Below are 14,328 nucleotides of genomic sequence, written 5' to 3'. Positions count from 1 at the left end.
TTTTTTATAGAAAAAAGCTAACATTTGAAGGTGAGATTGCTGTACGGGAAAATGGAGAATGAACCGTGTAGTGGTGTAAATATATGTAGAGTAAATGTTCTTTACAAACAAAAAGGGCCAATTTGTACTGGAAACTGAATTTGAATATTTGTTTCTTTATTACCACTTTGTAAAGATTTATTAGTCCAAATTATTTTTGTCCCATACAGTCCAACTAACAACATCAAAGTTTGTAGTATATCGGATGATACTATCAACTTGATACCTTTTCTAGTCTACTATTATCTTAGACCAGACCAGATAACGAGGAAACTGGCATTTGTGATGATATCATTTTTGCGTTTTTCTTTATTCTCATTAATCTGAGACAGCAAATGTTCAAATACATAGGACTACTTGTACGTTGAATTCAATTCAGCAAACTTCTCTATTCTAGCTTGTAATGGGTTTTATGTCTGAACATTTATAATACTCAAATAACCAAATTTTGTTGAGAATGCTTTATATTTCATCGTTTGCATCAGAGCTCTCCAAAACATTGAAACTATTTTCGGAGGACGAATCCGTTCTAGATTTGGGGAATCATCAGAGACCTCGATGCCTGAGCTGTGCGGTCGTGGGAAACGGGGGAATACTGAAAGGATCTGGCATGGGCAAGGAAATAGACAACCATAGCATGGTGTTCAGGTAAAAAATCATACCAGTGTCTTGTTTTGAATGATTTGTATTACAATGAAGTTCATTTAGCTTATGTGAAATTAGCATGAGTGTGTATTAAAGAGAAGGTTGAGTTTTGGGAAAAGGTGAAAAATAATTTGTGAGCGTTATCATTCTTATTATGCAAGTGTGGAAGAACATTAGATAAGATATGTTCCCTGAAAAGCATGGTTCTTCAAATGCCTTCATATTCCAAATATGTCATGTAACATCGTAAAACTCGGGGGAAGGATTTTTACGCCACGTGTTCGTGTAGTCCCATATACATCTTTCTGTGTACAGTGTAACTTTACCAAGACTTGGCCAAATTTCTTATTATTTTGATGATTCCAGGGGGGTAGTGAGCACATTTTTTTTTTTTTTTTTTGTTTTTTTTTTTGGGGGGGGGGGGGGGGTCCTCGAAAATGTTAAAATTTGCACCCCCCCCCTTGAGCGCCGGGGGGGGGGCCGGGCCCCCGGGGCCCCTGGATCCGCCACTGTAATCACTCATGTAGATGTAATTGTTGTTTCTTTTCCCCCTTTATTTGTAGAGTATTTCAAACAAACCCCCTGGTCTGACCCGACAAAAATATTCGTTTGCAATAAAAAGCAAACATTTAAAAAAAAACTCTATTATTGTTGTCTATGATATGCTTGATCTAAGCAGGAAGCTGTAACGAATGGAGATACCGTCTCGAAAGAATTTTCCGAGGGAAAAATATTCAAGATTAACCTGGCTTGACAAAAAGAAATGTAACCCTCTCCAGCCAATATTTACATCGACAGCTGTCCATATCAATGCACAGTCCCTCACTGGCATTCCAAATAGTAAGAAATGTTACGCAACGCCATCTGCTTTCCTAAGTTCTCTATTCACTCTTTCACAAAAATATGCAAGCATCGGGCTTTGAAGCCATGCGTGGCACCGACAAATTAAGTCATGTTCAGGGAAGATGTATTTAGCTATAACATATAAAATGCAGAATTCACAACATATGGCCAATGCAACTTTCTTTTAGTCATCAAATGCGTTTTCCGTTCTCGGATAGCTCTACTGAAGACATGGCCATTTCAACCAGCGAAATCAACCAAGGAAATCATGAGTTAGAGCGAATGAAAGATTTTCATCATCATGATTTTGTGATCTAATTACTGACATTTTCCGAAAATTTCCGAAATTTGTACATAGCTGGGAAGGTAGTCCAAAGATTTATCTTCCTAAACAACTAAATAAAATTGCGTTATATGTTTGCGCATTTATTGATTTAGGGCTAGAAGTTGTCAAGTTAGCACCACTATTCAACCAAAGTAACGGGCCGGCAAAGCAAAAGCCGCCGTGCTCGCTGGGCTGGGCTGTGTGTGGAAAGGGAGGACTTAGTGCTACTAGGGAGCTGTACGGTTTCGGAGGGGGATTAAGGGGATTACGGTAGGGGAAACAAAAGAGGCGCGGTGCCACGGATGACTTCAAAGGGGCCTCTTGGACGGGATCTCCATTCATTACAGCTTCCTGATCTAAGCAAAATCAGCAGTAACATAAAATATTTAAGGCTGTGATTTCTAACAAAAACTGCCGCAGAGGCATTCAACACCTCACAATTATTAACTGGTTGTGTGTACCCTATTAGGAGTATCCAAATACTAGCAAATTCAGGATATATCAATAAGGGAGTTTACAGATAGCACATGGTACAAATGACCCCCAAATATCCGCAGATCTTTTACACATGGAGACACTATGAACTTGGCGGACAAAGAAAGCGGACAAAATATACAGTTCCTCAGGTAGACAAAGGAACATCCCTTCACTGCTATTATGTAAAAATGTGTAGAACAGGTGAATATGCATTCGACACCTGTTCCACACATTTTTACATAAAAGCAGTGAAGGGATGTTTCGTTGTCTACCTGAGGAACTGTATATTTTGTCCGCTTTTATTGTTCGTCATGTTCACAGTGAGAAGTTCCACTTTGAGCATCTTAGAATAATAAATGCCAAAGTACTAGATGTGCTTCATGAATACCTTTTGTTTGTCCTCTTGAAAAGAATACTTCCACCTGCGTATCTTAGAATGTACCGTTGGTGCATAAATAAATAATGTTACATAACTTTCATGAGTGAATATCCAGTATTCATCTCTGTGGGTTTTACCTTTTTGGTACATATGACCTTTATCTGCTCATGCTCAGACTGCACCCGTATAATGGCTTTTTAACTAACACAGTATCGTTTCTTTTGAATAAAATCAAGAACTAAAGGTGAAATATCTCCATTTTATTTCAGAGTTAACAATTGTCTCAGGAGAGGCTTTGAACACGATGTTGGTAATCGGACAACGCACTACGTATTCATGGACAGATCCCTCAGCCATACGCAACAGGCTGATATACCGAGAGATAAGGTAGACAATTTAGTTGAATGTCACATGCACTGGCGACAATTGCTCCGCAAATAAAGTCCAACTCTAAACTAATGCCTAACTTCAAACCTGGACCCCACCCTTTAAGCCTTTAACACCCTCTAACCCTAACACTTACCCCCTTCCCCCCCCCCCCAAACCTCACCTAATACCGCATTGCAACCTTAAAGGGATTGGGTAACTTTGCCTCAGATTCTAAAAGAAAATCCTGGATTTAGCTCATGCTGCAATCATAAATCTTTAGGTCATACATGAATCCCATGAGTTTTACAAGCCAATCGCCTGTCCGATTGTCAAGATATCTTTGATTGGAATTAGAAATTTAAGAATTCGTTTTCCTAACGGTTTTCATAACACTTCAGTCTATCGGGAAATTGAATAGGGTAAAATCGGTCACTCAATTTTTTAAAAACTTTTTTGAGGCACTTCATGATCATAATAATAATAATAATATGGATATTTATATAGCGCCGGTATCCGTATTACTGTATTACTATCACAAAAATATAACATTCTTAACTAAAATAAAGTAAACTAAAACAACACAAATTATTACGCTGCATTGAAATGATTAAATAGCACTGTTTAGAAAGAGATGGGTTTTTAGAGCAACTTTGAAGGCATGAAGGGTAGTTAAATTACGAATACTAAGTGGCAGCTTATTCCAAAGGGACGGACCAGAATGAGAAAATGCTCTATCCCCCCAGGAACTGCGCGTCTTAGGGACAACTAATAAGGAGGATTGAGATGAACGAAGACGTCTTGTAGGCTTATACTTAACAATCAACTTGATATTGTAGGAAGGAGCAGAGTCATACAATGAATGGAAAACTAACAACAACAACTTAAAAATAATTCGGTCACATACCGGGAGCCAGTGAAGAGTTTTGAGAATGGGGGTGATGTGGGTTCTACGAGAAGAAAGTGTGACAATACGTGCAGCAGTATTTTGCAGTTTCTGAAGTCGAGAAAGTTGTGTGTTACGGAGTAGATAGAGAATAGAATTACAGAAATCTAAGCGTAATGAAATAAGAACACGTACAAGTTTCTCTGTGGTTGAACGACTTAAGTATTTCCTAATAAAACCTAGATTTCTTAGTTGATATCTGACTGACTTACAAATACTAGAAACATGAGTTGACAATGACATAGACGAGTTTAACATGACACCAAGGTTACGACAGTGCGAGGAAGGACTAATTACAGAATCTGATATGGATATATTGAACGACTGTATCTTAGCAAGATTTGATTTGGAATCCAATAAAATTAGTTCAGTTTTACTATCATTCAGTTTGAGTGAGTTCGAGTTCATCCAAGTTTGCACATCTTTGACGCAAGCTTCGAGTAGTTTGACCGTCCGACTTGCGTCATTTTGATTGGGAAGGAACGATGCGTAGATCTGGATGTCATCTGCATAGCAGTGATACATGACATCATGCTGCTGTAAAACTTGCTTGAGCCTAGTGATGTACAAGGAAAACAGCAACGGCCCCCGACTGACCCCTGCGGGACGCCACAACTGAGCTTGACAGGATCAGATCTTTCATGATTTACACATACCAATTGCTGCCGTTCATCCAAATAGGACATGAACCATTCAAGTGCGTGGTCACGAATTCCAATTGATGACAATACATTGACAAGAATACGATGGTCCACAGTATCAAATGCTGCCGACAGGTCTAATAACACGACTGCTGTGATCCTACCAACATCCATTTCTGTCAGGATGTTGTTGGACAGGTTGACGAGCAGGGTCTCAACACTGTGATTTGCACGGTGAGCTGACTGGTGATTGTCAAGTAGATCATTCTCCTGTAGGTAATCATACAATCCAGAGAAGGCTACTCGCTCCAGAAGTTTCGACAAGTAAGGTAGATTCGAGACTGGACGATAGTTCTGGAGACATTCTGGATATAATGAAGGCTTCTTCAGTAGTGGATGAATATGAGCGATCTTCAAGGCTTTCGGAACTTTCCCACTCAGCTGCAGACTCAGGTTGACCACATCGGCAATGTAAGGAGATATGATAGCAGCACATTCTTTAAGAAGCTTAGTTGGAATCGGATCAAGCTCACATGATTTAACAGGGTTGTTGCGGATAAGGGACTCAATTTCCTCGGAAGCAGTATCTGCAAGTGTTGCAAGTCCAATACAAGACAGTGGTGGAAGTGGAGCAACATCAGTACAGAGGTTCCTTCGAATACTGTCAATCTTGGAAACAAAGAACTGGCTGAAGAGCGATGCTAGGGATTTGTTGCATGCGTTCGCTGGAAGTGGAGATGTCTGTTTGCGATTCAAGAGTGCATTAGCAAATTTGAACATCTTCTTGGAGTCGTTACGACAGTCACTTATTGATTACTGGTAGTAATCATGTTTTGATTTGCGGAGAAGAGAGTGCACATGTTGTTTCTGTTTGTAATACAGTTGACGATCGATCTCCAACTTCGAAAATCGCCACTTCTTTTCCAGGCGCCTACGTTCTTGTTTCTCACTTTTAATTTCGTGAGTAAACCAAGGAGTATGAGCTCGTGTCTTGACAGTTCGGGATGTGGCTGGTGCGTGGACATCTAATAAGTCACTGAGAACCATGTTATACAAGTCGACTCTAGCTGTTACATCGTCAGTGGATGAAGATGTCGAGGAAAGCTCGCTGTTCATCATATCTGATGCAAATGATGTTCTGTCAATTGCTCTGATGTTACGCATGACTCGAGGATGTACAACTGATGGAGGTTTGTGCAGATGTATATTGCACAAAATTGCAGAATGGTCCGAAATACCTGGAGTTATCCGAAGGTCTGAGAACACCTTGTCATCCGATTGACGAGATATAATGAAAGCTTATGATGAAACATACCTGATATATTTCCTCTATAGAGAGAGAGAGAGAAATGTATATATGCCACTAAATCTCCTTTAGATATTCACTCATGCTGTTGTAATTGTAACAGATCTATTTAAATCACTTTCATATCAAATAGCCACTTACAAAACAAAAAAACAAAAGAGCATTTCCTTTTCTCCAACAAACCTAATTACAATAATGTTTAATATTAGGCCTTGTCAAAGAATAGACTGAAGCTGTTCATCTGGCAGTCATCTCAGTAAAGCATGTAGGCCTTGTGTATGTTTTATTTGTTTGCTTTTTTGTATTATATTTAAATTTGATTATACTGAAGTTTTATGTATTGCACTCATATGTTTGAGTTAACTGTATGTGTAAGCTATGTGTATGTGTTCTTTGTTTGTTTTGTGTGTAGTATATTTCATATAATCATTGCTTTGTTCTCACAGGGTATCAAGTGGGTCTTCCTGCCTTGTAGATTAGACGACTATCACTACATCTCAGAGGTCGCCAAGGGAACTAACCCTAAACAGAAACTGAAAGCTCAAGCTGCTGACATCAGACTAATGCACCCAGACTTTATCAGATATGTTCACAAAGTGTGAGTTCTCTTTCAGCCTTTATGTCATTGATTTCTCAAAATCAGTCCTTTGTCTCTCATTCACACTGCCGGGAACGGCCCAGTGCCTTAACACAATGTCACACGCGGCAGTCCACGCTCTCGTCGGGTAAATCTAAAAGTCCCTATGGCTACTTATCAGAACATACTGTTTCATGATTTAGGAATTGTACATATCATTAAAAAACTGTAACTATCTCTCGTACTCTTTAGAATTTTCTTGTAGAGGGTATATGGGGAATTATTAGCATCAGTAGAAGTGTTTTTTTTAATTTGTTTTTGTTTTCTTGACTGCGAATTAGAATTTTTCTTGGGTCCAAATCCTGGGAACCGTTTCACAAAGCCTTCTTTCAATAACGAATGTCAAACATCAGTGACAAATCTGCTGATAACCAATCAGAACCAATTAGGAATTGTACATATCATTAAAAAACTGTAACTATCTCTCGTACTCTTTAGACCTTTCTTGTAGAGGGTATATGGGAAATTATTAGCATCAGTAGAAGTGTTTTTTTTTAATTTGTTTTTGTTTTCTTGACTGTGAATTAGAATTTTCTTGGGACCAAATCCTGGGAACCGTTTCACAAAGCCTTCTTTCAATAACGAATGACAAACATCAGTGACAAATCTGCTGATAACCAATCAGAAGCAAGAATTTGAGTAGCTTATAACAAAAACTGTCATTTGTCACTGATGACAAGTTTTGTGAAACGCCTCCTGGTATGTTGCAAGGTCCAAAGACATGGAATTTTATCTACCAACATTTCAGTTTACCCGGGTGAAGTGAATGGATGCCTGGGATTAACAAACTCTTTTAGTTATTTTATTTTATTTATTTTATTAAAAAGATAAAAACGGAATGACAAAGAAAAAAAGTAAAGAATTTCATGATATGACCCTTATTCTATATTCCCCTACTATATCAATGTCCTTGTTCTCCCACCTGTCACCATTCAAGCAAGACCCATGCCACTCCCCGCTCCTCTCCATACCACTGTACTTATCTATCACCTATACATTTCCGCCCTTCATTTAATGATGTCGTGGACGAGTGGATGCGTCGCCGGACTGTCGATCACAAGGTCCGTGGTTCAAATCCCGCCGCGGCACTAATGTCCTTTGGCAAGACATTGATCTTCATTTGCCACACTCCACCCAGGTGAAGTAAATGGGGACCGGTAGGAAGGAATTTTTTGAATGCTGTGAGCACCGAAATCGGTAGCCTAGCAGAGCCGGGGTAATCATAGGGACTTTTAGATTTGCGTGGACTGATACATGTGACGTCCATTCAAGGCAGTGCATTAAAAGGACGTCGATCGTAGCAATCCACGTTGTCGTCGTGTAAATCTAAAAGTACCTAACGAAGCGCTTTGAGCACCCTGCAGGGTGGATATGTGCGCTATATAAATATCCATTATTATTATTATTATTATTAATTCAGCTGGATGCAGACCAGGTCCTTTCGTCCGAGTACTGGTTTCGTGATGTTCATGACGGCTCTCCAATCTGGATGTGATTCTGTCAGTGTGTACGGCATGGGATTTAACAAGAAGTACTCGGGATACTATTACGATAAAAAGTTCTATACCTACGAGAATACGTCAAAGAGCCATGATTTTTTAAGAGAGGTGAAAATCCTGAAGGAATTGGACAAAGCTGGTATTATAAAGTGGTACAAAAGAGATGTCCCTGAATTTCTCTCGTAGCCATTTACTATGAATATGACGGACAAAGAAAGAGTACCAAATATACAGTTCCTCAGGTAGACAAAGGAACATCCCTTCCCTGCTATTATGTAAAAATGTGTAGAACAGGTGTCATGCATTTTCACCTGTTCTACACATTTTTACATGATAATAGCAGTGAAGGGATGTTCTTTTGTCTACCACAGCAATTGTTGAGGGTATAATGAGGAACTGTATATTTTGGCCTCTTTCTTTGTCCGTCATGTTCATAGTGATTGTAGGCAAGATGCACTGTTTTTTGTCACATGTTACATTTTCTCTGTTTTTGTATAAATGGAATATTTATGAGCTGACTAAAATCCTACCAAAAGATATTTTGGGGAACGTAGAAATAAATTGTATTCTTTGGACTTTATATATCTTATAAGGCTGCAGGAGGAAAAAAATACCCCACGTGACGTGCATACAAGGTTTATGTATTGTGAGAAATATAGAAGAACTTTCGTTTACTTTTGATATATATGTACTGAATTGTAACAGATTCGATAAGAGTATATGAAACTCATATTTTAATAAATTAAGGTAGGAGGTATAAAATAACGGTGCTATACCAACTATGTACATATAATACTCATATTGAGAACAAACTACATTGTACTATTTTTTTCAATACGCTGCCTATATTCACTTCCCATTCCCTTGTCTTTTGTTGTTAAAGCTAAAGACCAGTTATGGTCATGCGATTGCATTGTGAAAGAAACGTTGTGGAATCGATCAGAAAAGGTTGATCATCTAGCATCTAGCATCTGCAAGGTTCTGGAATCATCAAAATGATAAGAAATTTGGCCCATTCTTCGTAAAGTTACAAGCACTATACACAGAAAGATGTATATGGGACTACCCTATATCTCTCACAGACCATGAGAGAAACAAATTTAACAAATATATGAATTAGTAGGCGGTTTCCCGGCAAATTTTTTATCATCATGTATTAGTCATAACATATTCTTTCACATGATTGGTAATGAGAGCTTCCATTTCATTTTTTGAAATTGGGGCGTTTCCAATACTAGTCTTTACCTTTAAATGTGAGTATCGGTTCATGTATCCCTGTATAAATCTGCCTTTCACTGTTTTAGCGTGTATTTGTATTTTATAAAAATAACTTTAGTTAATATTGTCATTTGTAGTTTAAGGAGCCTAACCACAACAAGTTCTGCTTTTCATAGGCTCCGCCACTATATCTCTTAAGTTCAACTCAAGGACAATATTCTGAATAGTGTGTACCGGTATTGTATAAACATGTATATCATAATCATTTTTAATATGTTGTTACACTCTTTGTAAAATGAGATATTGTTGAAACAAATATTATAAAAAATGTACTATTACTCAAGTATTTGATCCTAAAATACTGCTCAAAGTTTTGGAAGGTGTGTTGTGGATCCTGTCTAGAGGGGACACTTGCCTACAGTGGCTGTTTTTTGTTGTTTCCCTTTAATGACCTTGGTAGACATGCAGGTTTGATTGTAGTACGTTTCGTGCACCTGGCTCCGTTCTAGGCAGTAGTGCCACTACTCACATAGTGAGACATTCCACCACATGCAGAACCATCCATACCGTGTGAGTCAAAAAAAAAGTTTACACCTAGAAAATTGCTAATTATTTAAGAAATCATCTATGAACAGTAAATGATTATACATTTTATGAAAGTGTGTTTTATCCCAAATCATTTGGTATCATTTTTGTGTGGTATGTGATCACGTTTGGATGATTAGGAGGCATTTTTTGCGAGAGTGTAAAAGTCGACTTGCGCCAAAGTGATGCATCCAATGGTATTATGTTGGGATTAGCGGAGTGGGAGAATGAATTGAATGTATCAAATGAAATGCATTGCATATGCTTTTTGCAGAAGCAAAGTCACACACAAACACCCGCATGCGCACAAATGTTCGTTGATATTTGATATTCGATATTTGATATGTGTGGCATGATAAATTTTGTTAGGGATGTTATTTGGACCGGCAAAGACCGAAATAATACCAAAATCCTAATTGATTTATTCAAACTATTAATCATATGGTTTGTGGTCTGAGTCGCAGTCATGGCAATAACATTCTTTGGCAAACTATTTGTGTACACGGCCACTATCTCCACCCAGCAGGAAACAGATATCTTTGAGGTTTCGCAAAAGCCAATGTGACTGATTTTCAACGGAATTCTCCCTAAGTAATGGAAATGGTGCACACTTGTGAGGGGGGCTAGAAATCTGGTGACCAAGTTATTTTAAAGTGATGTAATGATGTGTTATAAGTGTACCATCTTTATCGATATATAAAAATGAACCGATGTATGTATAAATAAGAATGTTTAATATAAGCAAATTCCATATACATATATACATATATATACATAAATAAATATATACATATATTTACCTTACGGCGTCATTGGGCGGACATAATTATGTAGTGAAAAAATGAGTCATTAAGTATACATGGTCATTAGCAGGACATTTTCGTGTCCTGTTAACGACTGAACAAAAGAAGTACTGCCCTTTACGTACGTTTGCAGGCAAAGGGAATTAAAAGGCCTCCCAAGAAGCAAAAGGTTTAATCATTTGTCATTAGTTTAATAAACCATATTTTTGTTCTGGATTTACGGTTAGGGTTAGGGTCAGGGTCAATATACCAGTTTTATGATGTTCGGTTATTGTACTATGTAGGGTATATTTAAATGTTAATACAACAATATGGTATATATATATATATATATATAAACCTCTCTTTAGAAATCTAGCCATCTGATTGGTCGAAATTGGAGTCGTGATTTTAGCCAGTTTTGATGTGTGTGTCTGTGTGTGTGTTTGTGGTGTTTTGTGATTTTCGTGTGTATGTTAGGGTTAACTAATGAATGTCAGTGTGTTTATGTGTGCATGTTAACCATTGATATGACCATGAAATTAGTTTTATCCCGATATTATATCCCATAAAAGAGAAGAAAATTTAAGTATACACATCGTCGCATTTGCCCGTATGGCAGCCATATTGGAATTGACCATTGTAACAGCCCCAAAGGAGACCACATCGATGAAAGAACATTATAATCAGTTTCTCTGATCACGAAAACCCCACTGTTGTTAAATCATGCCTTTATTTCATATAAAAGGTATACATGTGTACATTCCCTTTCCGAAACCATGGCAGGTCGCACTACCTATAAAAACATACAAACAATAATGCATTACAATTACAAATATATATCAATCATGCATAATTACAATTATATATTAATTATGTATAGTTACATTAATACATCTATTATATTACAATCATACATCAATCGTGTATAGTAGTAATTATTAATCGTGCCTGTATTTAATGCATAGGTTGGCAAAAAAAATTAAATTAAAAAAAAAAGAATTAAGGGGATTATGATTTTCTGAACATGCGGGTAAGGGCTCGGAGTAGGAAACGATGTACGAAAATGTGAAAGAGATGAGAAAGTAGAGGGTACATTATAGGCTGGAGATAAAGTGTAAACGAGTGTAACCAAGTCATTCCACTTGGAATAGACGAGTGGAAGAAAAGGGGGAAAGTAGGAGGGGGGTAGAGAGAAAAGAGGAGAGAAAAAGCAAGCAGATGGAGTAAAGGAGGAGGAGGTTGGAGAGGTAGGCGAGGAAGAAAAGTTTAGGAAGAATGAGAGAGAGGGGGGAAGAAGAGGACGAAGAAAGAAGAAGAAGACGAAATAAGGCAAAGAAGAAGAGGAAGAGGAAGAAGAAAGAGAAGAAGTGTTGAGGAGAATGAAGTGCTAATTAAAGTTCCAAGGTATTCCACATCCTTCCACTGATTCTTTTCATGCATTCAATATGACAAAGGATGACAAGATTGCGTATCTACTTATTTTCTGAAAGAAACTATTTGGGCGAAGATGGACTGAACATTTCCCGAGTACCCACTTTAGCCGATTTGTGTTGTTCCTATTTATTTGCCCCCTTACTCCTATCTCGAGAGCATGGTATGTCACACTACAACAGAGGCGGATCCAGGGGGCCGGGGGCCGGCCCGCCCCCCCCCCCTTGAGAAAAAAAAATCATGTAAAAACACGTGATTTTTACCCTTTTGGGGGGGGTGTTTTTTTTTTTGGGGGGGGGGGTGCAAATTTTTAAATTTTCGAGGACCAAAAAAAAGACAAAAGTGCTCACTACCCTCTATATCTCTATATTCCTGCATGTCTGCTACTCGTTTGGGATGAAGTCATTCGTCCTTAGATTAATTGACAGATGTTTGGTCAATTTATCCCAGAAACAATCTTGTCCTCTCAATTCCTCAGTCCAGTGGATATAGGGTCTGCCATCATTGAGGTACAACCTCGCCAAGAATGGCATTTCATCATCTGGGATGTCTTCGAGGAAAACCACGACTACGAATTCCGTCAGAGTGTCACTCACGTGGTCCATGGCCGTACGGAACTTGAGTATGAACCAGTGGTCGTGCACAGCAGCTCTGCTAATCACTATGATGGTCTTGTTAACTATGGCTTACCACATAGTCGACGGAATCTAAGTAATGCATACCCAACACAAGGTCTTGATAACCAAAGACGTTCCTCTGAAACTGTGGAAGCCGTTCTTTGAGAGCTGGTCGGAGCTGTTCGCGAATCCATTCTTCGTCATCGTCATAGAAAATTATGTTCACGTCAAACTCGTAATCATTGTGGTCACGAACGTCTCGCATCTCTTTATAGCCCAGTACGGCCAGTTTCAAGAGAAATAGTTTGTACCTCAACTGCCATCGGTAGTGATACAACAGCACGCTGATGGCAACCAAGCTAATGGAGACGAGGGGAATCAGAGAGAATATACCATTGTTTATTATACATAGTTCATTTGGATCAAAGTCAAGCAGGTGTTTCTCACGAAGAGGCTTCAGAGATGCTGACGAACAAATAGTTTCGTCCTTGTTTTTCAGGCTTATATGTTCATTTAACCAATCAATAAGCCACTTTAGATCACAGTTACAATCAATTGGGTTCATTGATAGATCAAGTGATGAAATGGAGGAAAAGATCGGCTTGAAAGTGCTTTGATTAAGGCGCGTTAATCTGTTGTCGGCCAAGGAAAGATTTGTGAGCTTCCAGTTATGTGAGAACATTAGCTCCTCCAAGTACGCAATACGGTTTCCTTCAAAGTTGATATTTTGTATTTGATCCAACCCCGACAATACATCATCATGAATATGATGGATGTTGTTTCCCTCCAAACTTAACTTCTGAAGTGATTCCAATCCCGAGAAGACAAGAGGATGAAGATTTTTAATATCGCAGTAGTCTAGATTTAGCTCTTGTAAAACAGAGAGTTGCTGGAATATCATTGGCGGTAAATCGTTCTCCTCACTCAGGAGAGGGTTAATACTCAAGTCCAAATGAATAAGATCCAATAATCCATCGAAAACAGACGCGTTTGCAGTTGAACTCCATATGTTCTTCAGCCGAAGCTGAGAGTCTTTCATGTTTAAATTAACAAGGGATTGTAAATGTTTAAATGATTTTACTGGTCGCAAAGCAAACCAAACTAGAGAAAGAGAATTTAGGAAAAGTGATCTTAATATTGGGGTGTTCAATTCCAGAATAACTAAACTACTTCCAGTCAAATGAATGGCTTGAATATTGTCAAGTCCCGAAAAGGCGGTCAGCTTAAAGGCAGAGAGGTATTTGTTTGAGCTCATGTCTAAGAAAGTTAAATTTCCTAAACCACGAAATACAGATGCAGATATTTCTTTTAACAGATTACCGGATAAGTCAAGCTCCGATAAGTCCACTGTCCAAGTCTGATCGTGAGGATTAATTTTTGTCACTTGGTTACTTTTGATTATCAGTACCTTTAATGCCTTCATGCCCTCGAAAAAAGCTGGTTGAATTTCGTCTATTGGTAGATTGTTATGACTGAAACTTAATTGTTTGAGTTTTGTCAAATTTGAGAAGACTAAAGGATGGAGGCTATTCAGGTCATTGTAGCTGAAGTCTAGAACAGAGAGAGAAGAATCGCGCAGAGGATCAAAG

At 38.3% G+C, this 14,328-nt stretch overlaps 1 protein-coding gene and 1 pseudogene across 1 annotated transcript; one reads left to right on the top strand and one right to left on the bottom strand.

Moving 5' to 3' along the window:
* The first annotated feature begins 5 nt into the window (after nt 1–5).
* LOC755075 (alpha-N-acetylgalactosaminide alpha-2,6-sialyltransferase 2) lies at nt 6–8,382 on the top strand. The gene is made up of 5 exons (XM_030977826.1): nt 6–30; nt 525–687; nt 2,978–3,095; nt 6,414–6,565; nt 8,025–8,382. The coding sequence occupies exons 2-5, from the start codon at nt 650–652 to the stop codon at nt 8,287–8,289; spliced, it is 573 nt and encodes a 190-aa protein (XP_030833686.1). The 5' UTR covers nt 6–30; nt 525–649; the 3' UTR covers nt 8,290–8,382.
* Nucleotides 8,383–12,505: 4,123 nt separating this feature from the next.
* LOC115921283 lies at nt 12,506–13,468 on the bottom strand (annotated as a pseudogene).
* Between the last annotated feature and the right edge of the window lie 860 nt (nt 13,469–14,328).

Source organism: Strongylocentrotus purpuratus, unplaced genomic scaffold (genome assembly GCF_000002235.5).
Source record: "Strongylocentrotus purpuratus isolate Spur 01 unplaced genomic scaffold, Spur_5.0 spur5_scaffold_1, whole genome shotgun sequence".
NCBI classification, from domain to species: Eukaryota; Metazoa; Echinodermata; class Echinoidea; order Camarodonta; family Strongylocentrotidae; genus Strongylocentrotus; species Strongylocentrotus purpuratus.
This window is presented reverse-complemented; position numbering and strand designations above follow the sequence as displayed.

What these genes read in the sequence shown, in the direction of transcription:
- LOC755075 (XM_030977826.1), top strand. Translation starts at nt 650, where the DNA reads ATGGGCAAGGAAATAGACAACCATAGCATGGTGTTCAG. An exon ending in AACCATAGCATGGTGTTCAG is followed by an intron (nt 688 to 2,977) that starts GTAAAAAATCAT and finishes ATTTTATTTCAG; the next exon opens with AGTTAACAATTGTCTCAGGA. An exon ending in ATCAGATATGTTCACAAAGT is followed by an intron (nt 6,566 to 8,024) that starts GTGAGTTCTCTT and finishes TTATTAATTCAG; the next exon opens with CTGGATGCAGACCAGGTCCT.